Raw genomic sequence first — 27,221 nt, 5'->3', positions numbered from 1 at the left:
TTTTCAATAGTTATAAATGGCAGCATATTCAAATAAAAGAAAGAAAAGCGATAACTGGGTATGGCAAGCTTAAACAGAATGGTGAGGACAGAAATCAGATTACAATGGACTGAAGAGTGAAATAAAGGTGAGGAAGTAGTGAAAGTAACTGCTTTTATTTTTCAAGAGGCTCAATTTGTTTATAAAAAAGAGAGAAATAGAGGGGCGCCCAGGTGGCTCAATTGTTAAGCATCTTGCCTTAGGCTCAGGTCATGATCCCAGGGTCCTGGGATCTAGCCCCGCATCAGGCTCCCTGCTCCCCGAGAAGCCTGCTTCTCCCTCTCCCACTCCCCCTGCTTGTGTTCCCTCTCTCGTTGTGTCTCTATCTGTCAAATAAATAATTAAAATCTTAAAAAAAAAAACAAGAGAGAGAAATAGAAAGACATAGAATCAGTGATCAAAGGAGGTATTTATTATGACTTAAGATGGGAGAAAACGGAAAAACTTTGTATGTTAAGGGATTAGCCACTGAAAAGGGAGAGTTTAAGGACAGAAAGAATAAGTTTCAAAACAGAAAGGGAAATTATTTTTGGACCACAGATACATCTTTTACTGAACTAGAAGGAAAGAACAGGTATGCTAATATTTATAGGTAAAAAGAACGGAAGTAGGAGGGCGCCTGGGTGGCTCAGTTGGTTAAGCGACTGCCTTCGGCTCAGGTCATGATCCTGGAGTCCCGGGATCGAGTCCCGCATCGGGCTACCTGCTCAGCAGGGAGTCTGCTTCTCCCTCTCCCGCTCCCCCCTCTTGTGCTCTCTCTCTCTCTCAAATAAATAAATAAAATCTTTAAAAAAAAAAAAAAAGAACGGAAGTAGGAAAGTTCTCATTTGATGGCCTTGACTTTCATAGATAAAGTAGGAAACAAAGTCATTTATAGAAGTGAAGGTATTGAAGGTAGCAGGGGTAGTTTAAAGTCTGAGGAAAAGATGTAAAAAACTGGAAAAGCTTTGGGGCACCTGTGTGGCTCAGTCAGTTAAGGTCTGACTCTTGGTTTTGGCTCAGGTTATGTGGTCTCATGGGTTGTAAGATCAAGCCCTGCATCAGACTTGGCCCTCAGTGGGGTCTGCTTGAGATTCTCTCCCTCTGACCCTCCCCCCACCTGTACTCGCTAAATAAATCTTAAAAAAACAAAACAAAACAAAAAAAAATGGAAAAGCTTTTAGGGAATGGTTAGGAAGCTATTAGAGTTAACTATATGGGAGGGAGCTCCATGGATCTACAGTGGTATTGATCTGCATGTCTGTGTGATCCATTCTGGTAGAGCTCAACAAGCCAGGGAAAGAAACAGTAACACAGGTTGCTAGATGGCTAAGATGGAAAAACATAGGGTAATAATGTATGAATGATAAAAGTGATAATTCAGGTAGTCTGGGATGGATCAGGAAGGGAGTGGAACCATGAAGGACAGGGTAATTTAAGAAACTGAGTAGGGATCTTAAATAGTCTAAAACGCAAATGAGAATAAGGGAGTGAGTGAGAAAGAAGGATAGGATATTGTAATCTCAGAATACTGGTTGAAATTTCAGGGATGGAATATAGCCATGGGTATGTGTTCAAACTGGAGAGGAATGGAAGGTTACTACAGTTGAGAAAGGCTCTTAATGCTTGATGATCATCTAAAGGGTTGACTCCATCAAATCACCAAAAATGATTTCAAGATTAAGTATATTAAGAACCAAGAAGAGCATCTTCTCCCAAGCATAACTGTATATTTGTCAATGAACTCTTATCAGAGTTCTCACTGAATATGTGAGGAGTGACCAGGAGATCATTTTATTAAAGATGACTAGAAGGTAGCAGAGCTTGGATGGTACAAACCTCAAAGGATAATTTTATGACAGTAGAGGTACAATGACTGCAGCTAGAAATGGAAAGCAAGGCTATTTCCTCCACTCTAGGTGGTACTCAGTAAATGAAAAACTGAGCTTCTCTTATAGCAGGGTTTAGCAAGGTATGGCTTGTGGGATCTGGCCTGCTGCCTTTTCTTTTGGGTAAGTAAAGTTAGGTTTTCTGTTTGGTTTTTTGTTGGAACATAGCCACACTCATTTGTTTATGTATTGTCTAGCACTGTTTGTGCTACACTGGTATTGTTGAGTAGTTGCAACAGAGATCACATGGCCTGCAAAGCCAAAATACTTACTATCTGGCCCTTAGGAGAAAGTTTGCCAACCTCTGCTCTACAGCCAAGGGGAGTGGGGAAATCGGAGTACAGTGGGGAAGTATCTAGGTTTCACTTATGTCTCCATGTTCAGAAGAAGTGGAGACAGCGTTCTTTGAAGAAGATAAACATATGAAGTCAGTCTGTTCCCCTCAAATGGAGATTTCAAAGGACAAAGTGGAAAGAATATGGTAGGGAGACATGAGTGTGAAGCTGGCGAAGTAGTAGTTGAGGACCTCAGGTTGTAAAAGCTTGGACTATAATGCAAGATGGGGAATATATTTAATTATCAGTTAATAAGAGATGAGTAACAAGATTCATCCAGTAGTGGGAATTTGTAGAAGTAATAACTACTAGTAATAATTTAGTTTCTAGGGGCGCCTGGGTGGCTCAGTCAGGTGAGCGTCTGACTCAATTTCGGCCCAGGTCATGATCTCAGAGTCATGAGACTGAGCCCCACGCTGGGCTCTGCGCTTAGTGTGGAGCCTGCTTAAGATTCTCTCTCTCTCTCTCTTTCTCCCTCTCCTTCGGCCCCCTCCCCCTCAAATAGTTTAGTTTTTGACATTTTTCAGAGAAGTTTTATAGTCCTTGAATAGGAAGGCAGAAGAATATGTGGCAGTTTATAAAAAAGGTTGAGGACTGGGGCAGGAAGACAGAAGGGCTAAAACATGCAGCGGCCCAGTTCAAAAACTAACTTACAATTGGTACTAAATTATAAATGTTAAAAAGTTTAGGATAATTTTTTTTTTTTTTAAAGATTTTATTTATTTGACAGAGAGAGAGAGCGAGAGCAGGAATACAAGCAGGGGGAGTGGGAGAGATGGAGAAGCAGGCTCCCTGCTGAGCATGGAGCCCGATGTGGGACTCGATCCCAGGACCTGGAGATCATGACCTGAACCGAAGGCAGACACTTAAGCAACTGAGCCACCCAGGTGCCCCTAGGATAATTTCAAAGTACCTGTGTTCACATAACACAAATATGATCATATAAAAAAAGAAAAAATCAAACAACTGTGTTATTAATTGTGAGTCTGCTATTTCATTATTAAAAAATTACAATTGACTAATACTTTTTTAATCACCAGAAAGACATGTTGATAATTTATTTGCTAAAGGTTGATTTTTAAAAAAGGTTTTCAAGTGAATGTTTTCAAAACTGTTAACTATATACTTACCTGCTTTATTACTAAGCTTGTATAAGAAAGTTTGGCGAGGGTCTGAGTGATCTCGACACGTCAGTTGTAAAAGAGAACCTGATTTTTTCCATTTCTGCATAAACCACAGACCTACAGAGTTATAAATAATATGTGAATAATACTGGAAATAAAGGGTAACATATGCCAAGATTATTAATTTTAATATACATTTCACTTCAAAAATAACATCTACCAAACTAGCATTTTCTTAACTAATAAAAAATATATTTGTAAAATATTTCTTTTTTCTTATAACAAATATATAAGTTAACTATGGGTTAATGGTGGTTGGTAGAAGGCTTGCTATTTCTATCACATTCACTAATGAAATAAATAATGGTTTAAGGACAAATTTGGGAAAATTGTACCTTTAGATATATTTGTTCAAATTATAAAGAAGCAGAGATGGAAAAAACTTCAAACACAGGAGTAGATCCAAATGCTTAAGCATTGAGTGTTTAGAGATAAATATACTTATGGTAGACTAACTGTATAAGGACTAACTCTTAGGACGAGCAATTGGTTAATGTTTTCTAGTAACAGCTGAATATAATGAAGTTTTATTTATTTATTTACAGGGGAAGGGCAGAGGAAAGGGAGAATCTTAAGCAGGCTCCATATCACAACCCTGAGATCATGACCTGAGCCGAAATCAAGACTCGGATGCTTAACCAACTGAGCCACCCAGGTGCCCCTGAAGTTTCATATTTAATTGTATTTCTTTGTATTATCAGTTACCCCGATATTTAAATGCATCTTCCCCTTAATTAAGAGAAACCCCAATCACTCTCTGGAACAGGTTTTCAAGATTGTGCAATATTGTTTTCTACTTTTGTTGCTTCTAATATCACAGAGGGGGACAGGGGAAGAAAAGAGAAAAAACTCTAATTGATTAAATCTGTAATTATAAGCCCATTTGGGGAAAAGTTTAGTGAAGAAAGAAATTCAAAGTACTGCATCCTATTTACACTGGGTTCTATTTTATGTTACTTATGGATTTCATCTTTTTCATGCCCTCTTTTTAAAACTGTAAAAATCTAGAACTATCTGTTTTTTGGATGCCATAGTTTGGAATGGGATACAAGGAAAATAGTATCGTTTCTTTGTCAATGAAATTGAAAGAGAAAACGGAAATAAGAGTTTCAAGGCTCAATGCAAAGAGACAGAATGTAATCTAATTTATTCTCACAGTGGGAATCAATGGGCTAACCTATAAAAACTACTTAAAAAATCCAAACAAAAGGCAAATCAAATATCAGATCTTTCTTAATGAGAATATTCATTCTAATCAAAATTGGGGTCTTAACTTTCATTTTAATTTTTAAAAAAATTTTAGAATTAATTTTCTCATAACATCCCTTTATTGTTATCAAACCAAGATCAGAGTTAGCATTCTATATATATTTTATAACTTTATAATATATTAAATATAGGTATTTATTTTTTATCTGCTCAACTGATGGAACAACAGAATAGCCTGTTTATAACATAAACATTTACTGAAAATAATAGATAGTTTAATGAAAATTAGTTTAAAATGCTCTTGTCACTTCTGATATATATTATTCAATATGATAATATTCATTTTCTGAAATGACTTTTATCAGCTTATTTCATGTGCATGACAAAACAGAAAAATTTCTACATGTTTTGTTTAATGAAATTCCAAGTATGTGACAAGTCAGCTTTAAATAAATACCAGAAAACTTTAAATTTGTCTTTAAATTTTCTCCCCATGCCATGTTTTTTATATTGAACAATAAAACTTGTTACCTGTATTAACAAGAGCACTGCTATTGTAGAGTGTACCAAGGTGAGGTCCAGAAAGAGATAAAAAGGTATGAAGTTTGTTGAGGTAATATCTAAACCTTGGCCTTGTTAGCACTGAACGGATTATTAAATTGCCCAATGAATGTCCAATAAAGCTTTAAGAAAAAAAAAAGACATTTCTCCCATAGTATTAATTTTAAAAAGAAATATTAAAGCTGATACCTTTATACACAGATGTGAAATACTAAGTATTTGGAAATTTCTAATATGTTTTAAAACTATGGTTTCATACTTCGAAATGATGTAACTTACATTTTGAAGGAAAAAAACATGAGAATGTAGTAGAAAATTCCTACTATATATAATTTAAATGCTTATTCTATAGAAATAAGATATTACTTAGAAAATTTTTATTCATCGTTATAACTGCTTAGAAATAAATGCATTTTAAAGGTAACTATACATTGACTAGATGATAGATTTGCCTCCTTAGGCACACATGACAAGTATTACTCATTAAATCATGATTTAAAACAAAATAATGAAATTATACCTATTAAGGATAACTTAGGAAAAATTATATACCTGTTTCATTTATTTTCTGGTCTACACGCAAAAATTTATAAAGCACCTCATCTTTATTAAGGAATAGTTTAAATCAAAAGAGGCTTTTTACTTACCATCATTATGCAATAGATGGTATATTAGTCCCTGGAGATAATTAACAATGAAAGAAGAGAGTTTGAAAGCTGTCTTAAACTGGTTTACCAATATAGCTAGTGAGAAGCTCAGGATAAACTTCCCTCCCAAATGGAAGTTCCTGAAGCTGTGGGGTGAGAGTTATGATTGTAACTAATAGTCCTCAATTAACCAGATCAGGCTTTTGAATAATGGTTGATTATAACTGATAATCTAATCTAAAAGAGGTAATACATTTGTGGATAAATGAAAAAACTGAAATATTATTTTCTCATCATAAAATAATAAATGAATAAAAGGAATATAAGATCACTGTAGAAAATTTAGTAAATAAAAAGTATTTTAAAATCTATAAATGAAGAGAATAATTAAAATAAGAAAATAAGTCTCTCCTCCCTCCTGATATATTTACATTTCCTCCCATATTAACAGAAATGCTTTTTAAAAATAACTTCAAATAAAAACCTGTTTATCTCTCTTTTTAGTCATTAATCTCCATACTTCAAACGGGAAACAAACTCTTTCAAAAGCCTATATTTATACAGAGCCAGTTTCTTCCTCTAACCTAGCTGGGATATGAAGGTAATCATTATTCTACTTTTTGAGGCAGAAAAGATTAGTTTTGACTTTTTCTTTAAGTCCTACTGTATTAGAGGAAACAAATATTCTTCCTTTCTCCCATGTCTATCCATAGTATCTGCTTAAATTATGAGACTTCTACTGCTTTGATCATCTTGCTTGTGGAAAACCGACTCATGAAGTAGAGTTAGGAAACCTTGAAAGTATTTTTGTTGTTTCATTTGTTTGTATATAACCATTGCCCTAAAATCTTTTTGGTAACAGCTTTATTGAGATAGAATTCACACACCATAACATTCATCCATTTAAAATGTATAATTTAATGGTTTTTAGTGTATTCACAGAGTTGTACAACTACCACAAGAGATTTTAGAACATTTTCACTTCAAAAAACCCCCGAATCCTTTAGCTATCACTGCCCCCAACTGCCATCTCCCCCAGCCCTAAGCAATCATTAATCTAATTCCGTCTCTAGAGATTTGCCAATTTTGGATAATTCATATAAATGGAATCATATAATATGTGGTCTTTTCCTAAAATTTTAAAATTTTTTCTTTTCTCTTTAAATTAGGTAAACTGAATTGTGGTCTCCTATATTTCATAATAGGGCAACAAAACTACAAATTCTGTTTAATTTTTCTCTAATTCATAGAGACATAAAAGTATGTTACATAATATTATAGAGTATTATAAAAGTTACCTTATTTTTGAGACTGTTAGACTATATATCTGAATATATTGTATGATCTCATCCAGAAGGCGATCAGTCATACTATCAAAATCAGCAAAAGTATCATTCTAAACAAAGGAAAACAGATATATTATAAATATGAATAATCACAGGAAAAACTGAATATAAACATTATTTTTATTTTAGGTATTGAAAATATGGTTTAAAATCAGTGGTTTTTAGAGAAGCTGGTGAATAATATTCATTATATTAAAATGAGCAAAAAAGTGAATTTCCAGGAAAAGAAAAAATTCAATGTTCTTAATAATACTTGCTTCATTTAGTTGTTTTGCCCAATACCCACATTTGACATAAGGTTATTTATAATGGTTTAATTAATGAAATTTTTGCATAGAAATTTTGTGCATGTGAAGAGTTCATAAGTCAAATTATAAATCATTTCAATTTCCTTGGGATATGCATTAATTTGAAACTTCATACAAATCAGAAAAATTATTTCTACTACTACTACAGGCATTTTGTATTAAACAAACATTTAGGTAGAAACTAGTATAAAAATATTTGCTTCCATTGAAAACACTGCCATAATATTGTACCTGATTTCTCTCAGACATAAGAAAATCAATTCTTCCCCCAGGCAGTCCAAGTTCAATGTAAGTTTTTACTAATCGGAGATCTGCACTGTTACCTAGAATATGAAGAAAATTAAAAATTATGTCTAAAGGACAAGACAAAGTAAAATGTACAAAGTACATCATCATATATTTGAAGAGAAGTATATGATCTCTGCCAGTTTTGAACAGACAATGCAACCTGAAATAGAGTTCTCAATTTCCATGTCAAGGCTGATTTCAATTAGCCATACAGTATCTTTCAACAATTTGTTCATTAGGAATTTTGGTCACATTGATGCTTTTGCTTTCCCACCTGATGGTGTATTCATTGACTGTTAGCTCTGCAGACTGCTGACTGTGGTCGCTGTGAATGACTGATGGAAGTACTCCTTCCATCACTACTATACAGTGATTATTTAACAAACCTTGAATGCATTTTTTTTTAAGATTTATTTATTTGAGAGAGAGAGTGCGGGGGAGAGGGACAGAGGGAGAGAGAGTCCCAAGCGGACTCTGTGCTGAGTGTGGAGCCTGACGCAGAGCTCCATCTCATGAACCTGAGATCACGGACCTGAGTCAAAATCAAGAGTCAGACACTTAACCAATTGCACCACCCCTTGAATGCATTTTAGATTTAGATTTAACCTGTTCACTTTCTTTTGGTGGTCTTGTAATAGTTGAATAGAAAAAAAATTCCATTTAAATAATTTAAGGGAGTTTAATTACTAACTTAAAAGATGTCTATCAATGTTGACTACTTATTAGATATAATACATAATTAAAAAATAATTATTATCTTTAAAAATCAGTTTAGTGGCTTTTTGGTTAATTCCTTTGGTTTAATTAGGAATGTAAACATGTTATAATTGTTGAATTTCTACTCTACTCGTCTAATATTTGTATCTTTTAAGTTTTCATGCACTGATAGAGATAACTGTTTTATTCCCGATTTTACAAGGAACACCACTAGTGTTTCACTACAAAGTGTATGTTTTCCACTGGCTGAGAATAATATGCTTAATCACATTAATAATCACATTGATTAAATCACACTAATAAGTGCTATTTAAAGCTTAAAGTTTGGTGCTTAATTGTCAAAACCGGGAATGGACATTGAATTTTATCAATAGTTTCTTACTTGATTTGTTGATGTAGGTATATTTTAATATTTATATTATATTTATAATAATATTTATATCAATAAATTTCCTTATATACTTATCTTTGTATTCTGGGAATTAAATCCTAGTTGTTATGTGACTTAATACATTGATTGAATGTGCTAGAGGTATTTGGGGACAATTAAAAATTTATTTACTTATCTGTTTACTTATTTCTGCAATATTGCTAGAGTTTTATTAAGTGTATTTACGTCAGATTGGCCCGCTATTCTTTGGGTGTGGGTGCGATATCTTTTCCAGATTTGGTAACAAGGTTAGGTTAACTTTAAAGAATAAAATGAGCCGCATTCCATAATTTTTCCTATTACTCTGGAACAATTTATATAACATGGGAGTAATGTGCTTCCTAAAAATTTCAAAGAATGTGCCAGAGATTCTACTGGGCCAAGAAGTCTTCTTGGGTGATAATCTTTGAAAATTTTATTACTTGCGGGGGAAGAGGTTAGTATTGGAGATATTTTCTTTTATTTTTTTTTTAAGATTTTATTTATTTGAGAGAGAGAGAGATAGCAAGAGAGAGATAGCGAGAGAGAGAGCATGAGCAGGTGGGAGAAGGAGAAGCAGGTTCCCTGCTGAGCAGGGAGCCCGACGCTGGCTAATCCCAGGGTGCTGGGATCATGACCTGAACTGAAGGGAGACGTTAACCAACTGAGCCACCCAGACGCCCTAAGATATTTTATTTCTTGAGAGTCAAGTTCTTTTATTAAAGAAAAATCTTCAGGAGTGCTTGAAATGGCTCAGCCGGTTAAGCATGGGCCTTCGGCCCAGGTCATGATCCCTGGGTCCTGGGATCGAGCCCTGCGCCAGGCTCCCTGCTCACAGGGAACCTGCTTCTCCCTCTTCTCCCTGCTCATACTCTCTCTTGCTCTCTCTCAAATAAATAAATAAAATCTTTTTAAAAAATAAAGAAAAATCTTCAATTTCATGACAATTTACTAGCTTAGACCTGCGTTTAGTATTTTTATATCCATAAAATCTTTCTTCAATTTGTTCTTACACAATGATCTTATAATACAGTAATAATATGCTAGTCTATAGATATTTGGCATTTTCTAATATAGTTCCTGATCTACAGAAAACGGTCTGTTGAATAACCAAAATAGCTCTCATAAAACTATAGCACTAAAGCCAGGTATTTAGAATTTAAAGTATACCTTAATAAGTGAATCTTCAATTCTTAGTACTGATTTTTCTAGCTCATAAGGTTTAAAGCATTAGACTAAAAGGGCACCAGGTCGACTATCAAAGGAAGACAAAATGATTGCCATGAGGTGACTGCTGAGAAAACCAACAACAGAAGACAGAAAAACCCTAAGTTAAAAGAAATAAAATGCTGGTACATAGATGGATGTCAGTTCCATGGAAAATTTATTTAAAAGGAAATCTAATATTATACTTAGCAAAGTCAAGCATATTTTTGTTTTAGAATGTATTTAAGAGTCAATTAATTTCAGCAATTTAAAATATTTTCAGTTCAAAGATTAAATAAAACTAAACGAAGTCTATTAGGAAAAGAAAAAATATTGAGTTGCCATGGGTTTTATCAATAGACAGGACATACCATCTAAACCATGCACACAGACAATGAGATGTACTCCATCTTCAGAGCTATCCTCTTCTTCCATGCTAAAATAAGGGACTGAGGATGCCAGCAGAGGAACATCACTGTACATGAACCCAGGGAGTTTAAGTTGCTTCAATTCTTCTTTTGCCTGGAGGAAGCTGAAGCAAAATATTATAAGAGATACTCTTTACTAAGTTTTATATTCAGTTTTTAGAACCAAAAACACAACATGCTAATTCAGGGAACTGCAGAAGAGGAAACCTTTGGTTTTAAAATAATGAAAATATGTGAGATCACCTAAATAATTTAGAAATCAGAGACTAATTTTCTTTGCTATTGTTAGTACATATTCTGATCAAATACAGTGACTACTTCAAATCTGAAATCACTTAAAATATTCTCTTAAACTTGAAATCAACTAAGAGAATATTAGGAGTGAAGTTACACTTCTTAACAATGTTTTATATTATATAGAAAAGCTGGTAGAAGTACTGGAAGGATGACAATCTGATGCTTATTCTGTAATCAAATCTTAGCCTCTTTGCTTCTTTTTAATCTTACATAAATTTATGGAAGGTAAGGAGCTGTTTTACATAGTGTAACTCTGAGAATGGTAGTTACATTTCTTAGTAGATTAAGTTATTTTTATTTTTCCTCTAGAAATACCAATAAAAAGGAACAGAACCAAGAGGGCGATGTGACTAAATATAATTGGTGGCATACACTCATTTTGAATGAGTAACAAATCTAATCAACTTGGGGGCTGCAAACATCAAAAATTATTAACTATTTTAACACTGTATCATTTGAACTGATAAAAGTAAAACTGAAGGAAGCCGATGAATCCTACTAAACTGAGTAGAATACTCTGGATGAAGATAAAAATTGTTTTTATCAATGACTCAGAAAAGTTTGAGATAGCCATAAGGTGGTATAACCTTCAGTCTTCCAGCATATTCAGTTCTTTAAAGGGCCATTATCACCTCACTGGTTTCACTAGCTTTACGCACTATGAGATCTTAGCTAAAATATAGAAATCAGAATAATGTAGGAACTTGGAAAATCTATTGTAGACATGCCCAGATCTTTCACTCCAGGGATTATAATTCCAACTGGAATAAGGTAGTAGAATATTTTGAGAACCAGTGCCATGCTAGTAAACCTCTATCATCCTCAAAATTTTTCTGAATATTTAACTGGTCCATGAAATCTCAAGTCTGTAAACCACTGATACAGCTGAGATAACCTGGGTCTGGTCGGTTTAGGAAGTTTCTACTAACTTATTATTCATTATCTAACATTGCTAGATGCACTTGTAGAACTTAACCTGTCTGGGAGTTAATGGTGGAGAAATGAGTTACTGATGAAAAAAAGAGTTTTAATCCCAGTTATTCCAAACACCTAACACATAACCACCAATGGAAAATTTGTATCAGAAATGTCTAGCTTATAGAACAAGACAAGCAGATGGAGAACTACAGGTCTGTCTGTCAAAGAGTACATTGAATTCATTTCTCCATTTTTAGATAGGCAATCAAAGAAGAGCTTTTTGTAGTACAGAAACCAGAGAACATGAAATATATGTTATCACACACACACACACACACACATATTTTTTCTATACATATATTTAATAGCACATGCTATTGTGCGCCATTACTTACGCTTGTATTTGAGGTTTTGGTGAATTTTCATACCAGCAAACTGAGGAAGTGAAGTTGTAAGAAGTGCTGCATGGCTGTTTTGTAATGGCATCAAATTTACTTTTAGAAGAATACTTAACACTACAAGGAGACTCTCGTGGTGCAGACGGGAAGGACAAACAACCAGAAGTACAGACAGCAGGCATATTTATACCATCCTTCAGATATTCATTACTTATTTTTTCAGATTTTATAAGTCTTTCTTCTTCTAGTGCATCTCTGTTTGTATAGTGAGCATTTACTTTTCCATCCAAAGCCGAATAATCTGTTTCTTCGTAATACCCATTTTGAACCATTTGTTGATCTTGCTCTTCTTCCTCATCCTCTTTACCCTGTTCCTGATGAAGATTCCTAATTTCTTTTTCAGAAGTTTTCTTCTGAGGGCTAACTGAGTTGCTACAGCTAATAGCACATGTGTCAGAAATATCCGTACTGCTGTGAGAGCCAAAATAATTTTCCACAAGCCCTTGTTTTACCATATCAGGACTGGCTGAAAAAGGATCATTTGTACCCAGATGAGTTTCACTTTTAACTGTTTGGGCTTCTGAATTTATTTCTTTGAGATTTAAGGTATCACCATTTTTTCTTTTCACAGTTTCATCTTCTCTAACTTCTGTATTAGTAGAAACAGAACCTGAAACAACACAAGGGGCACCTAAACAAACCAGTGTTGAATTAAATGTAATTGCTGTCCCTGCAGATTTACTAGATTTATCAGGACTCTGGGAGTCTTTACACATAGTGTCCAAGTTAGGTTTGGAGCTGCAACTACTTTTCACATCACAGGAAGTATCTTCATCTGAAAAAACAAATTGCAAAGGGTCTTTAGTGCTTGAATTTAAGGAATGTATTGCTATAGTTTCATTGTCCAAATGCCCTGAAAATACGACACTCTGCTGCTGCAAAATAATACTTGACTTTTTACTATTGTCGCCTTTTGGCAAGTCAATTGTTCCTAGATTTAATACAGTTTTGCTATCACTTAGGTGGCATTCAGGTACAACAGATTTCTTAGAATTTTCATCAGGTGACAGTTCATCATCAGAAGGTAGAGAGTTTATGGATGTCAGAGATGACTGTATTTCACTTAAAGCACTTGTACTCTCAGTACAATGACTTCCTAATGAAAATTTTACATTATAATCAGGTTTCATCAAAAGCTGAGGAAATAATCTTTCGTTATTGTAAGGACCTTGCCCTTGCACAGTTTCAAATACTACATCAGGGTTTGGATGTGTTGCAAAAGAACTTGGTTCACTTTCAACACCTGAATCTGAAAATCTAGATGAGGCATACGTGGCATTAATATCTGGTAACTTAATTGTATCTCCACTTACTACAACATGATATTCTTTTGTAGAAGAAACAGGTTGATTACTTCTTAACTTAGCTAATGATTCTCCAACAGAATGGCACTTTGCTTCCTGCAAAGCTTCCTTTTCAAGTGTTATTTCTATAGATTTAGATTTACCATTAGATTCTAAGGACTCAAAGTTGGGTAGCTGTAAATTATCCACAAATAGTTCATCTGGTCGAAGCTCTGTCCAAGGTCCTATTTTAACAGTTATTTTCTCTCCACTGAAAGGATCCTTATTACAGGGCTTTACTTCAATTGTTCTAGCTCCTGAAGATGGGGTTGTTTGATGATCAGGGCAATCGTCTGATGAACTTCTGGATGCCACATTGTGTTCCACTTGTGTAATTTCACTATCATCCTGGGAGATATCAAGTTTACCTGAAATGGACAAATTTGCACAAAGATTTAGGCTGCCAGAGTTCAAAGGATCAAACAGGTCTGGTTGCATATTTTCAATATCTGGAGACTTTTGTTCAGTTCTCTCTGTATTAGTTGGCAAAAAGCTAGCTTCCTTTTGGCTTGTCTGTCTGATGTAGGTCTTTAGGTCAAAATTATATCCACATATTGTGGGATCCAGACCTTCCTTCTGACTATGTGAAGGATTGCCTTCAAAGCATTTAAAGAGATCATTTGATGCTGTACTTTTCAAACATTTGTAGCCTACCAAAACCACAGAATCCTTAGAGTTCTGTTTTATTATTTTTTTTGTGTTTTCAGGTTTCATTGTTTTCATGAGCTTAGTAACCTTAACCTTGGATTTATTTGATTCTTCATTCTTTCCTTTTAGAGATTTTGTTAGCTGCTTTTCACCTTCTGTATACCAAAAATTGGAGGCACCAGCAGGTCTGACTTTCAACTCTGGGCTAGAAAGTCCCGCTATAGAGCTTTCTTCAGTCTCATATTTATCCATTCTACTGGACTCTGATCTCTGAAGATTCTGAATTCCCATCCAGGGTGCATCTAAGTCTTTTATCCAAAGAAAAAAAGATTCAGGTTTAAAACAAGGTGTGAGAACTCAAATGATTAAGACTACATTTACTGACTACAACCTTCTAATATCCTCAAAGATAAATAAAACTGGAGGGGAAAAAATGGCCCCACATTAGGGAATGGTTTTATATATATTAGGAAGAATATACGCAAATGACACACACAACTTACGCATTTTAGATTATACTTACCTTCGATAACTGAATCTAAGTACCTATCTTCAAAGATTATAGGTAATGAATTGAGATCTCCATCTAATTCACTACATTCAATAGGTAGAGGTGGGAGAGAACTGCAGAAGGAAGTATTTTTGATAGCGGTGCACATCTGTAGATGACTCTGAGCACTGAAAAATATTTCTTTATGTCAGACAGTAATTTAAAAAAATTATACTCAATTCCACTTTATAGACTCTACCTCCTCCTCTTCCCCTCACCATTCCTATCCTCCTGCATTCCTAAAGACATAACCTCCTTATGAAAGAGTTCTTTGGTCAGAGATAAAAACTGGTACAATGAAAATTATGGTTCGTTGACAGTAAATGATTGGCTTACAAAATTACAGTTTGTTGATAAAGTTATTTCTGTTATATTCTTGTGTACTTTTTAATGTTATTTCAAAATGAGTTATCTATGCTTAATGTCTGAATTTACTGATTTGCTGGGAATAGCATACAGAAGAAATGTCAAAAGCTCCAACTGCCTACTAATGACTGATGATACTATTGGAAAAAATATATTCCATTGCTACTGCTGTACTTAACATATATTGGTGAATACAATTAACAGCTATTTAAAACAAGGTACATAACTTTCTAATACATAATACTTTTTAAAAAACCTTTTCTTATGGAAAATTTCAAACAAATTAAATAGAATAGTATAACAAACCTCATACTCAGCTTCAACAATTAACATTTTGCTTTTCTTGTTTTATCTATACCCGTACTCACTGCCCATGCCCCACACTTTATTATTATTTCTAGTTTTTTTGAGGTAAAATTCACATGCTTTGAAATATATAAATTTTAGCTGTATGATTTTGACAAATGGATACATGATATAGAATATTTCCATCTACTAAGAGTTCTCGCACATCTTTCTAGTCAAAGTCCCAGCCCGAGTCAAAAAGACAATCACTCTTCTGACTTTTTTTCACCTTAGTTTTGCCTGTTCCAGAACTTCATATAAATAGAACCATGTATTTACTCTTTATGTCTGACTTCTTTTGCTCAGCATAATATTCTCAAAATATTCTTTAAAGCCAAAGAAAACCAGATTTAAACATACTCAGTAGGAAAAATGGAAGGCATCTATTCTGGGTATTTTACTGTAAATCATTAACATAACAAAAGGCAGTGACAGATCACTGGTGAAAATCTGTAATATATAATGATGACCATAAGAGATTCTGACCTGTGAAAATAAAGATACAAGGCTGGAGCCAGAGATGTATGGGACTACCAAGGTTCTAGTAGGTCTGATATGGGGGTGGGGAAAATAGGGCAATATGCTTCTTTATGTAAGGTATGGATCTTCCATGAAGTAATTCATAAAATTAAACCCAATTTGTTTAAACAGGGAATTTCTGAACTTTAAATTCTAATTTCCTCTGTTGTGAATATCATATATTCTATTTGATAAATTCTGAGATAGATATCTTACATAAAAGGAGGTAAAATCATTTTAACTTTGATCTACTCTACTCACTGAAGTTCCTGGTATGCAATGGCAGCTTCTCTTGGATGTTCAAAACAAAAGAATGCTTCAGAAAATCTGCGTACCTGAAAAAATCCAAAAGGGAATATGAATAACATGGCACAATTAAAAGGTCAATCAATGGTAGGAGAAGAAACCTCTCTCCATTAGGCCTTCCATAACCACCCCTATATAAGAATTAATCTCCCTTCTCAGTGTGCCAAAGTACTGTATTTTAGTATTGCATGAAATAAAAGAAACAATAAAATGTAAAGTGAGAGGGCGCCTGGGTGGCTCAGTTGGTTAAGCAACTGCCTTTGGCTCAGGTCATGATTCTGGAGTCCTGGGATCAAGTCCCACATTGGGCTCCCCACTCAGCGGGGAGTCTGCTTCTCCCTCTGACCCTCCCCCCTCTCATGCTCTCTCTCTCCCATTCTCTCTCTCAGATAAATAAATAAAATCTTTAAAAATAAAATAAAATGTAAAGTGAGAAATTTAGGTTTACATTATGGATCCATGATTTATCCTCCTTGAAGACAGGGATTCAGTTTGTCTTACTCACCATTAGGTCCCAGTACCAAGAATAGTGCTCAGCACATGGTAAAAAATGGTAAGAATCAGCCAGGACTTACATCATGCTATGTGTCAGGTATGCAAGTACATGCCAACTGAACTGACTGAGCAACCTACTGGCATTGTGACTCTGAGGCATTTCACCTTTGAGCCTCAGATGACTCCTTTTCAAATTACACCTAAAACTTGTTCTACATTTGGGGTTACTGTGAAGAATAAACAGGATAATGTATGTGACAGCAGTCTGTAGTCTGGTAAGTGTATAAAATATAAGCTATTATAATTGCCATTATAACATTCATCATATTTTTCCTTAAAATAATTGTATATGTGAATTATCTTCACTCCTAATGTGTAATGTTCTTCAGAGTATGAGCTATGTTTTGATGATCTTGGTTATCCCCCAAAACATCTATCTGGGTATATTACAGAAGCAAGTGCTTGATAAATACTGGTCAAGTCTAGCTGAATATTTCTTTCATCATATTTGTATTTTGATCCTTCCATTTCTAATTATTCAAGGAAAGGTTCTGTCAGCTATCGGAGCAATATGAAGCAACAGTAAGGAGATGGAGAACATGTTTTGTTTGGAAGGTACAGGGAGGAGAGACAAATTATAATATATCCCAAGATTATAATACATCTAAGATTCTTTTCTAAAAGGGAATATGATTTAGGGTTCTTTGGTATTAAACATAGAACAAATTGGGAGATATATTTTACTTGTCATCAAGATTTGGCCAGTTGAATTTCTGACTTACTAAACTTGCTTCCCTAAGCAGATGAGACTGGGTCTTTAGAGGAACAAGTCAGTGAGGTAAGGGAGAGGAAGATATGAGGCATCCATGAGAAGAATGAAATTTGTGTCTGTACTTTCAAATAGTATCCAATTGCCTCTTCTTCCTCTCCAACACTGAGGGAAAGATGTGGAACAGTATCTGCCGATCTATCTATCATTGAGAGATGTTTTCCCCTGAGGGCTGTAATGTGTGAAGAAAGGAAGCCTGAAGCCTTCTGGATTCCTGCAGTTGTAGCTGGGCCTGCAAAACTGACTTGTTGGTTTTCCTTCTCTCCTTACCTCCTGATTCTTATAATCGTAACTATCGTTTCTTTTTTTATTTTTAAAGATTTTATTTATTTGAGAGAGAGAGCACGCACGGGGTAGGGGGCAGAGGCCAAGGGTGAGGGAGAGGGAGAGAACCTTAAGCAGAATCCCTGGGGCACAGAGCCCGACATGGGGCTCAATCCCAAGACCCTGCGATCATAACCTGAGCTGAAACCAAGACTTGGATGCTTAACTGACTGAGCCATCCAGGCACCCCATAACTATCATTTCCTGATAGCATCCTATCTACCAGGCTCTATGATAATCACTTTATTTTCATTGTTATTTAAACTATATGAAAACCCTATGAAGTGGATACGTCTTCACTTAATAAGTGAAGAAACAGGGACAAAGAGGTTAATTACTTGGCCAAGATAACATAGCTAGTAAGTGATAAATATGGGATTCAAATAAAGATTTAAGAAATTCCAAATCTTGTGCTTCAAACCACTTATCTCTTCCCTTCTGCATAAAGACTCCCTGTTAACAGAAAGCCTTTCCTTTCCTCTATGTACCCACACAAAATTCTTTATCTAATTTTTCTCCTGCCATAATTTTGTGCTATGGCAATGTGTAATGAATAAGTCTATTAAACGTATTTTGTGGCCATAACTAAGGTATGACTGCCACCTGATGGCAGCACCACTTAATTTGGAGTAAAATACGTACATTGAAAAAATATTAAATTTACGAATTCAAACTCAGGATGAGTAATATATATATTACTACTTTGGTATATATGCTTGTAAAACAAATTTTGTATATGTACTCTAATTTTTAAAAATTCACTTATTTGGCAATATCAACTACTCAAAATTTAGCAAACAGTTAGAAGGTTAAAAAAAGCCTCTTGAACATTCAAAATGAGTATTTATCAATGCTTTACAGAGTTAAATGTTACTTTATCTGTGTTCACCCTAACATGTTGCTTAAATTGCTAAATATTTATTATAGTATAAACTTATTATATAAAATATATTACAAATAGTATTTGTATAATAATATGACTAAATAGTATATAATAAAATCATAATAGTATTTACTCTAGTAATTATAATACATAACATTTATTATTAACATAGTTATTATAATACATTCAAAATATATTTACTATAATAATTTTATACATGCCTATCCAGGTTATATTCAAATCCTCAGTACAGGATCTAAATATCAGATATATCATATTATCTATGTTGCCCTGAAGAAAACAGTCACCTCACAAATGTTTATTGAACAAATATTCTCTAAGTTCTTAGATTGTACTTTTGGAAGGATACTTTAAAGCCCCCTTTATACACAAAGCTGATCTATGGTTACTATTAGACACACCTCTAACTGGTATTAGTTATTTACTTTTCAATCCACAGCATATTAAAAGAGCAAATGAGACAAAGGAAAAGGAGAATTACAGAATATACATGATATATATAAGTACACATAAGTATACTAGGCAGAATTACAGAATATACATGATATATATAAGTATACATAAGTATACTAGGCAATCAGTAGAGAACTTGTTACTGAAACAAAAAGGCCCTCCCTTAAAAACTTACATAAACCTAGAACATTCCCATAAAAAAGACAAAATAAAAATTAATATAACTTAGAATCCTTTAATGGAAGATCTAATATCTAAACATTTTTTAAAAAGATTTATTTCAGAGAGAGCAAGCTGGGCTGAGGAGCAGAGGGGGAGAGAATCTGAAGCAGACTCTGTGCTAAGTGCGGAGCCTAATGCGGGGCTTGATCTCAAGATCCAGGAGAGATCACAACCTGAGCCGAAATCAACAGTCGGACACTTAACCAATTGTGCCACCCAGGCGCCCCTCTATCGGGGAGCCTGCTTCTCCCTCTGACCCTCTCCCCTGTCATGCTGTTTCTCTCTCTCTCTCTCAAATAAATAAATAAAATCTTTTTTTTTTTTTAAAAAGACATTTTTAATAGCATGGAACACCAGTGTATTAAACCCTTGAGCATATAAATAAAATGCATAATGATAATTAAATCATTTTGAAAGGACTAAATTAGGTTTGGTATACTCTGTTTCAGAAAGTAGGGGACCATGAAGCACACCAGAAAAGTTTCATTTAAAATGGTAAAAAATAGGGGGCCCTGGGTGGCTCAGTCGTTAAGCGTCTGCCTTCTGCTCAGGTCATGATCTCAGGGTCCTGGGATTGAGTCCCGCATCAGGCTCCCTGCTCGGTGGGGAGCCTGCTTCTCCCTCTCCCACTCTCCCTGCTTGTGTTCCCTGTCTCGCTGTCTCTCTCTCTGTCAAATAAAATCTTTAAAAAAAAAAATGGTAAAAAATAATTTAAGGGAAGAGTTAATCCTTTAGGAGCACATATCAGATAATAATTGCACTTTGGGATAAACATATTTCCTGAAAAAACTGGATATGTTCTACATATATGAACACATAAAAGCTAAACACATTGTGTTTATGTTAATAATTACAGTAACACTGGAAGTCTACCCGAATCTTGCAAAACAGGAAATAAAAAGTTTCAAATTAAATACGATAAATAAATGTTTTCAGAAAGTAGTTCTACTTTATTAAGAAAAATAGAGCTTAATATATTAAGGTTCATATATACACACTATGCATATATATTTTACTGAAGGAATACCAGATCAAGAAGTTTTAGAGATGAGTACCTCTTTGTAAAAATGCAAACTTCATAATGTTTTGTGTAAATAACTCATTATTTTAAAGAGGTCTTTGAGTGGAAAAGGATGGCTATGCAAGCTATTTCTTCTTTTTTTTTATTAACATATAATGCATTATTTGTTTCAGGGGTACAGGTCTGTGTATGCAAACTATTTCTTACTCTTTCCCTCTCCTAGAGCATAAAAAGCATTGATACATTAGAAAATACCATCTTATGACCTTAAAATCTCAGTAAAAGCTAAGAACAACTTCCTGACCCTCTAGTTTTTTTACTGGTTGCTGCAAGGTCGTGCTAAACCCTTTAGCAGCTTTTAAGTACAAATATAAAAAAGATGCTGCTTCCACTGGCAGATGCAACCTGACTCCAGTGAAGACAAGCCAGGTTTCAATTCTCACTCTTCCCAGCAGAATGCTCTTATTCAGGTAACAGCCTAACCCTGTTAATCACTTGGAGAACTTAAAAAATTACCGATGCCTGGGCCTTGTTCAGCACTGGTAATTTTTAAAGTTCCTCAGATGATTTTAATGTACAACCAAGGTTGAAAACCACTATTTTAACTTCTACCACGACAGAGAAATTGGTAGTGGATTTGTCTTCCTGAAACCAACTATAAAGCTGGACAAAATACATGGAACAACTGTTTCTCAAGAATCAAAGAACATGCATTAGATATGCGAAGAAGCAGGAAAGTATAACTTACAATCATGAGATAAAAGCAGTCTGTAGAAATGGACTCCAAGATAACTCAGATGTTAGAATTAGCAGGCATATACTTTCTTTTTGTAAAAATAATTAATAGACTTAATAATAATAAAGTATTGATGAACCAATATTGACAATTATTAACTAAAATCCATAGCTTACATTAAGATTCACTCTTGGTGGTGGACACTGTATGGTCTTTATTTTATTTTTTAATTTTTTTTTTAAGATTTTACTTATTTATTTGACAGAGACATAGCTAGAGCAGGAACACAAGCAAGGGGAGTGGGAGAGGGAGAAGCAGGCTTCCCGCAGAGCAGGGAGCCCGATGTGGCACTCGATCCCAGGACCCTGGGATCATGACCTGAGCCAAAGGCAGACGCTTAACGACTGAGCCACCCAGGCGCCCTGTATGGTCTTTAACAAATGCATAAGGATATGTGTCCACCATTACAAATCATCAAGAATAGTTTCACTTCCCTAAAAATCTCTTATGCTCTACCTATTTGTTCTTCTCTCCATCCCCCTGAACCTCTGGCAACCACTGATCTTTTCACTGTCTCCACAGTTTTCCTTTTCCAGAATGTCATACAGTTGGAATCAGATAGCTGGCACTCCTTTAGATTGGTGTCTTTCACTTAGCAATATGCTTTCAAGTTCCTCTTTCTCTTTTTGTGGTTTGATTGTTCATTTCTTTTTACTGCTGAATAATATTCCACTGTATGGATATACAGTATTTTTTTTTATCCATTCACCTGATGAAGGACATGTTGGTTCTTTCCAAATTTTGGCAATTATGGAAAAAGCTGCTATAAATACTGTGTACAGTTTTTTGTGCAGACATGTTTTCAACTCATCTGAGTAAGTACTAATGAGCATTATAGTTGGATTATACTGTAAGAGTATGTTAGATTTGTATGAAACTGTCAAATTGTCTTTAGAACCGGCTGTACCATTTTGCATTCCTACCAGCAACAAATGAGAGCTCTAATTCTCCCCTAATATTTGGTGTTGTCAGTGTTTCACATTTCATCCATTCTTATAGGTATGCAGAGGTATCTCACTGTTGTTCTAATTTGAAACTCTCTAATAATGAATGGTAAGTAGCATATTTCTCTTCCCCCATGTGGAAGGCTATAGAGGGCTGGAGTTGGATTCCCAGGTCAGTTAGGCTCTGGAAAGATAGTTTCTATTGAGACAAGTCTTTCTAAGAAGGGCAGAATGCTCTGGATGTATTTTAAAACAGCTACCTCTCTCACCCCCTTACCCTCCTGCATGAGAGAGGGGATTTTCTCTGATCTTCACCATGAGAACCTGATTGGGTTCCCAGAGGTAAAAACTCATGAAAAGTGTGGAGTTCCCCTAGGACTAAGCCCCCTTGAAATTTTTACTTCAAGCTTGTTCATACTGAGCCACTAGAAATTCATCAAAATCAATTTAAGTTTTTCTACCCCAGTACTGACTCCAGTGGTGATTTCTGCTTAGGGGTTGGTCTCTGCTTTGGTCAGATGTGATTCTCTGTAACTGGCTATCTGACTGTCCAATTCTGGGGGCAGGAGTTTGCCCTGTGACTTCAATTCTCTAAAAGATCTAAGAAGATGTGTTGATATTCAGTTTGTTCAGTTTTTTTCTTGTTGTTAGGATGGAAGTGTTTATGTCCAAACCTCTTACATGCCAAACTATAAACAAGAAGGCCAAGCAAGTACTTTTAAGCAATGATTATAATTGCCCGAGTGAAAGAAGCTGGTTGTAATGAATGAAGAGGCGAGGAACTTCAGCAGAAAAATGGAATTGCTAAAAAAAAAATTTTAGAAGTAAAAAATATATCTGAAATGAACAATTTACTACATGAGATTAAGAGCTGATTAGACCCTACAGAAAAGAGTGAATTCAAAACTAGAATCATGAAAATTATTCAATCTGAAAAGCACAGATTAAAAAAATGCTAAAAAACAAAGGAATATCAAATGATAAAGTACAAGTGAAATTAGAGTACCAGAGGGAGAAGAGAGGGGAAAATTGGGGCAGAAAAAAAAATATCTGAAGATATGATACCTAAAATTTTTGTAAAAATTGGAAAGAAAAGAATCAACCTGCAGATCCAAGAATCTCAACAAATCCCAAGCAAGATAAATACAAAGAAAACTACAACAAAGCATATCAGAGTCAAACTGCTGAAAACCAAAGGTAAAGAGAAAATCATTATAATAACTGGAAAGGAAAAATAATATAAACAACAACTGATTTCTCATCAGACACTATTTAGTCCAGAAGATAATGGTATTTTTTAAGTACTGAAACAGAGGGGAAACAATAATACAGAATATTGGCTGAACAACCCATCAATAAACTGGACCTAATTTAATTTAGATCTATGGAATACTACATCTAATAACTTTAGCAAGGCCATAGAGTATACAGTTAATATGCAAAAATCAATTGTAATTCTATATCCTAGCAACAATTGTTTGGAAAATGAAATAAAAAGACCATTTATGACAGCTTCAGATAATATAAAAAACTTATGAATAAATTTAAGACACTGAAAACTACAAAACACTTCCAAGAGACATAACAGAAGACCTAAATGGGGAACTACAATGTGTCCACAACATATGATGAAAGAGAAAAATCTCTCTACATTGACCTATAGATAATGCAATGTAAACTAAAATCCAAGCAAGACGTTTTAAAATAAAAACTTACCAGCTGATTTTAAATTTACATAGAAATACAAGGGATCTGGAAGAGATAAAACAATCTCAAAAAAGAAGAAAAAAATTGGAGAATGTACAACTAATTACCTGACTGCAAGACTTACTACAATAACACCATCAAGTTAGCGGGTATTAATATAAAGATATGTAAGAAATCAATGAAACAGAAAGAAAGGCCAGGAAATGGATTCAATTTATTAGTTAACTGAACCTCAACAAAGATGCTAAGGCAATTTTAAAAGAAGAAAGCCTTTTCAAAAAAGGTGCTGGAATTGTAAATGGAACTGTTTTCTTAATTCTCTTTCTGCTACTTTGCTATTAGTGTATGGAGATGCAACAGATTTCTGTATATTAATTTTGTCTCCTGCAACGTTGCCAAATTCATTTATTACTTCTCATGGTTTTTTAGTGGAGTCTTTATAGAGTTTTCTTTATATATTATCATCTCATTGGCAAAAAGTGATGGACTTACTTCTTCATTACCAATTTCAATGACTTTTATTTTTCTTGTCTGATAGTTGTGGCTAGGACCTTCCTGTACTATGTTAGATAAAAGTGGTGAGAGTTGACATCCTTGTCTTTTTCCTGGTCTTAGAGGAAAAGCTTTCAGTTTTTCACAACTGAGTATGATGTTAGCTGTGGGTTTTTTCATATATGGCCTTTATTAGGTTAAGGTATGTTCTCTCTAAACCCACTTTGTTGAGAGTTTTTATCATGAATGGGTGTTATATTTTGTCAAATGCTTTTTCTGCATCTTTTAAGATTATATGGTTTTTATCCTCTGTCTTGTTAACGTGATGTATCACACTGACTGATTTATGAATATTGAACCATCGTTGCATCTCTGGAATAAATCCCAGGGACAGCAGTGAGTGGTACTGTTAAATCTGGTTTGCTAATATTTTGTTGAGGATTTTTGCTTCCATGTTCTTCAGGAATATAGGCCTGTAGTTTCTTTTGTAGTGTCTAAAATCAGGGTAATGCTGGCCTCACAGAATGAGTTTGGAAGCTCTTCTATTTTCTGGAATAGTCTGAGAATGGGCATTAATTCTGTTTAGATGCTTGGTAGAACTCACTTGTGAAGGTCTGGTCCTAGACTTTTTGATTACTGATTCAATTTCATTACTAGCAGTAGATCTGTTCAAATTTTCTATTTCTTCCTGATTCAGATTTGGGAGACTGTAAGTTTCTAAGAACTTACCCATTTCTTCTAGGTTGTCCAACTTGTTGGTATATGATTTTTCATAGTTCATTATAATCCTTTGTATTTCTGTGATATCAGTTGTTATTTCTCCTCTTTTACTGCTGATTTTATTTCCTTGAGTCTTCTCTCTTTTTTTCTTTATGAGTCTGGCTAAAGGTTTATCAATTTTGTTTATTTTTTCAAAGAACCAGCTCTTGATTTCATTGATCTTTTCAATTGCTTTTTAGTCTCAACTTCATTTATTTTCATTCTAATTATTCTTTCTCTCCCTCTACTGTTTTTGGACTTCCTTTACTAGTTCCTTTAGGTATAAGGTTAGAATGTACAATTGCACGAAGAAGAATAAAATACCTAGGAATAAATTTAACCGAGAGGTGAAGAAAAGACCTATACTCTGAAAACTATAGGACACTGATGAAAGAAACTGAGGATGACACAAATGAAACACTATTCCATGCTTATGGATGGGAAGAACTAATATTATTAAAATGTCCATCCTACAAAAAACAATGTGCAGATTCATGCAATCCCTATCAAAATACCAATACTTTTTTTCACAAAATTAAAACAAATAATCCTAAAATTTGTATGGAACCACAACAGATCCAGAATAGCCAAAGCAACCTTGAGAAAGAACAAAGCTGCAGCCATCACAATCCCAGATTTCAAGATATACTACAAAGTTATATTAACTGAAGCTATGTGGCACTGGTATAAAAATAGACACATAGATAAACAGAACAGGATAGAGAGCCCAGAAATAAACCCATGCTTATATGGTCAAGAATATACAATGGGGAAAAGATAGTCTCTTAAATGGTGCTGGGAAAACTGGACAGCTACATTCAGAAAGATGAAGCTGGGCCATTTGCTTACAACAGACACAAAGATAACATAAATTAAAGTCCTAAATGTGAGAACTGAAAGCGTGAAACTCCTAAAAGAAAACACAGGCAATAATCTCTTGGACATTGGCCTTAGCAACATATTTATGGATATGTCTCCTTGGCAAGGGAAACAAAAGCAAAATTAAACTTTTGGGACTACATCAAAGTAAAAAATTTTTGCACTGTGAAAGAAACCATCAATAAAACAAAAAGCCAACCTACTAAATGGAAGAAGATATTTGCAAATAATATATCTGATAAGGGGGGAGGGGGGAAGCCTGGGTGGCTCAGTTGGTTGTGTCTGTCTTCAGCTCAGGTCATAATCCCAGCGTCCTGGGATCGAGCCTGGCATGGGGTTCCCTGCTCAGTGGGGAGTCTGCTTATTCCTCTTCCTCTGCTCCTCCCCTTCTGCACCCCCGACCCCTGGCTCGTGTTCATGTGTGCTCTCTCTTTCAAATAAAATCTTTAAAAAAAAAATCTGAAAAGGGGCTAATATCCAAAATATATAAAGAATTTATACAACTCAACATAAAAAACACAAATAATCCAATTAAAAATGGGCAGAGGACCTGAATAGACATTTTTCCAAAGAAGACATACAGATGGCCAAGAGACATATGAAAAGATATTCCACGTAACTAATCATTACAGAAATGCAAATCAAAACCACAAGCTATCACCTCACACCAGTCAAAACAGCTAGTATCTAAAAACAAGTATTGGTGAGGATGTGGAGACAAAAATCAGACAAAGATCCCATCAAAAAGGAGAATTTCAGACCGATATCCCTGATGAATATGGATTCCAAAATCCTCAACGAAATCCTAGCTAATTCGATCCAACAATACATTAAAAGGATCATCCACCGTGACCAAGTGGGATTTATCCCCGGGATGCAAGGGTGGTTCAACACTCGCAAATCAATCAATGTAATAAAACACATTAATAAGAGGAGGGAGAAGAACCATATGGTCCTCTCAATTGATGCAGAAAAAGCATTTGACAAAATACAACATCCTTTCCTGATTAAAACTCTTCAGAGTATAGGGTTAGAGGAACAGTCCTCAAGTTCATAAAATCCATCTATGAAAAACCCACAGGGAATATCATCCTCAATGGG

General features: G+C 34.7%; 1 protein-coding gene across 8 annotated transcripts in view; it reads right to left on the bottom strand.

Annotated features, from left to right (window-relative positions):
- FAM135A (family with sequence similarity 135 member A) overlaps positions 1-27,221 on the bottom strand; it is a 101,801-nt gene that overhangs the window by 14,048 nt on the left and 60,532 nt on the right. For 4 of the 8 annotated variants that reach the window (XM_031023965.2, XM_081828478.1, XM_081828479.1 and 1 more), the window contains 8 exons: positions 16,251-16,324; positions 14,733-14,887; positions 12,156-14,517; positions 10,489-10,649; positions 7,729-7,820; positions 7,142-7,239; positions 5,167-5,318; positions 3,373-3,483 (listed from right to left, as the gene is read on the bottom strand). In XM_031023965.2, coding sequence (XP_030879825.2) covers positions 3,373-3,483; positions 5,167-5,318; positions 7,142-7,239; positions 7,729-7,820; positions 10,489-10,649; positions 12,156-14,517; positions 14,733-14,887; positions 16,251-16,324 — 3,205 coding nt within the window. The remainder of the gene's footprint in view (positions 1-3,372; positions 3,484-5,166; positions 5,319-7,141; positions 7,240-7,728; positions 7,821-10,488; positions 10,650-12,155; positions 14,518-14,732; positions 14,888-16,250; positions 16,325-27,221) is intronic. The other 4 variants (XM_081828480.1, XM_031023971.2, XM_031023968.2 and 1 more) reach the window with 4 other exon arrangements.

This window comes from Leptonychotes weddellii, chromosome 8, assembly GCF_054177405.1.
Source record: "Leptonychotes weddellii isolate Sample4059 chromosome 8, ASM5417740v2, whole genome shotgun sequence".
Classification (NCBI taxonomy): Eukaryota; Metazoa; Chordata; class Mammalia; order Carnivora; family Phocidae; genus Leptonychotes; species Leptonychotes weddellii.
The sequence above is the reverse complement of the archived record's forward strand: the minus strand, read 5'-3'. Positions and strand labels throughout refer to the sequence as shown.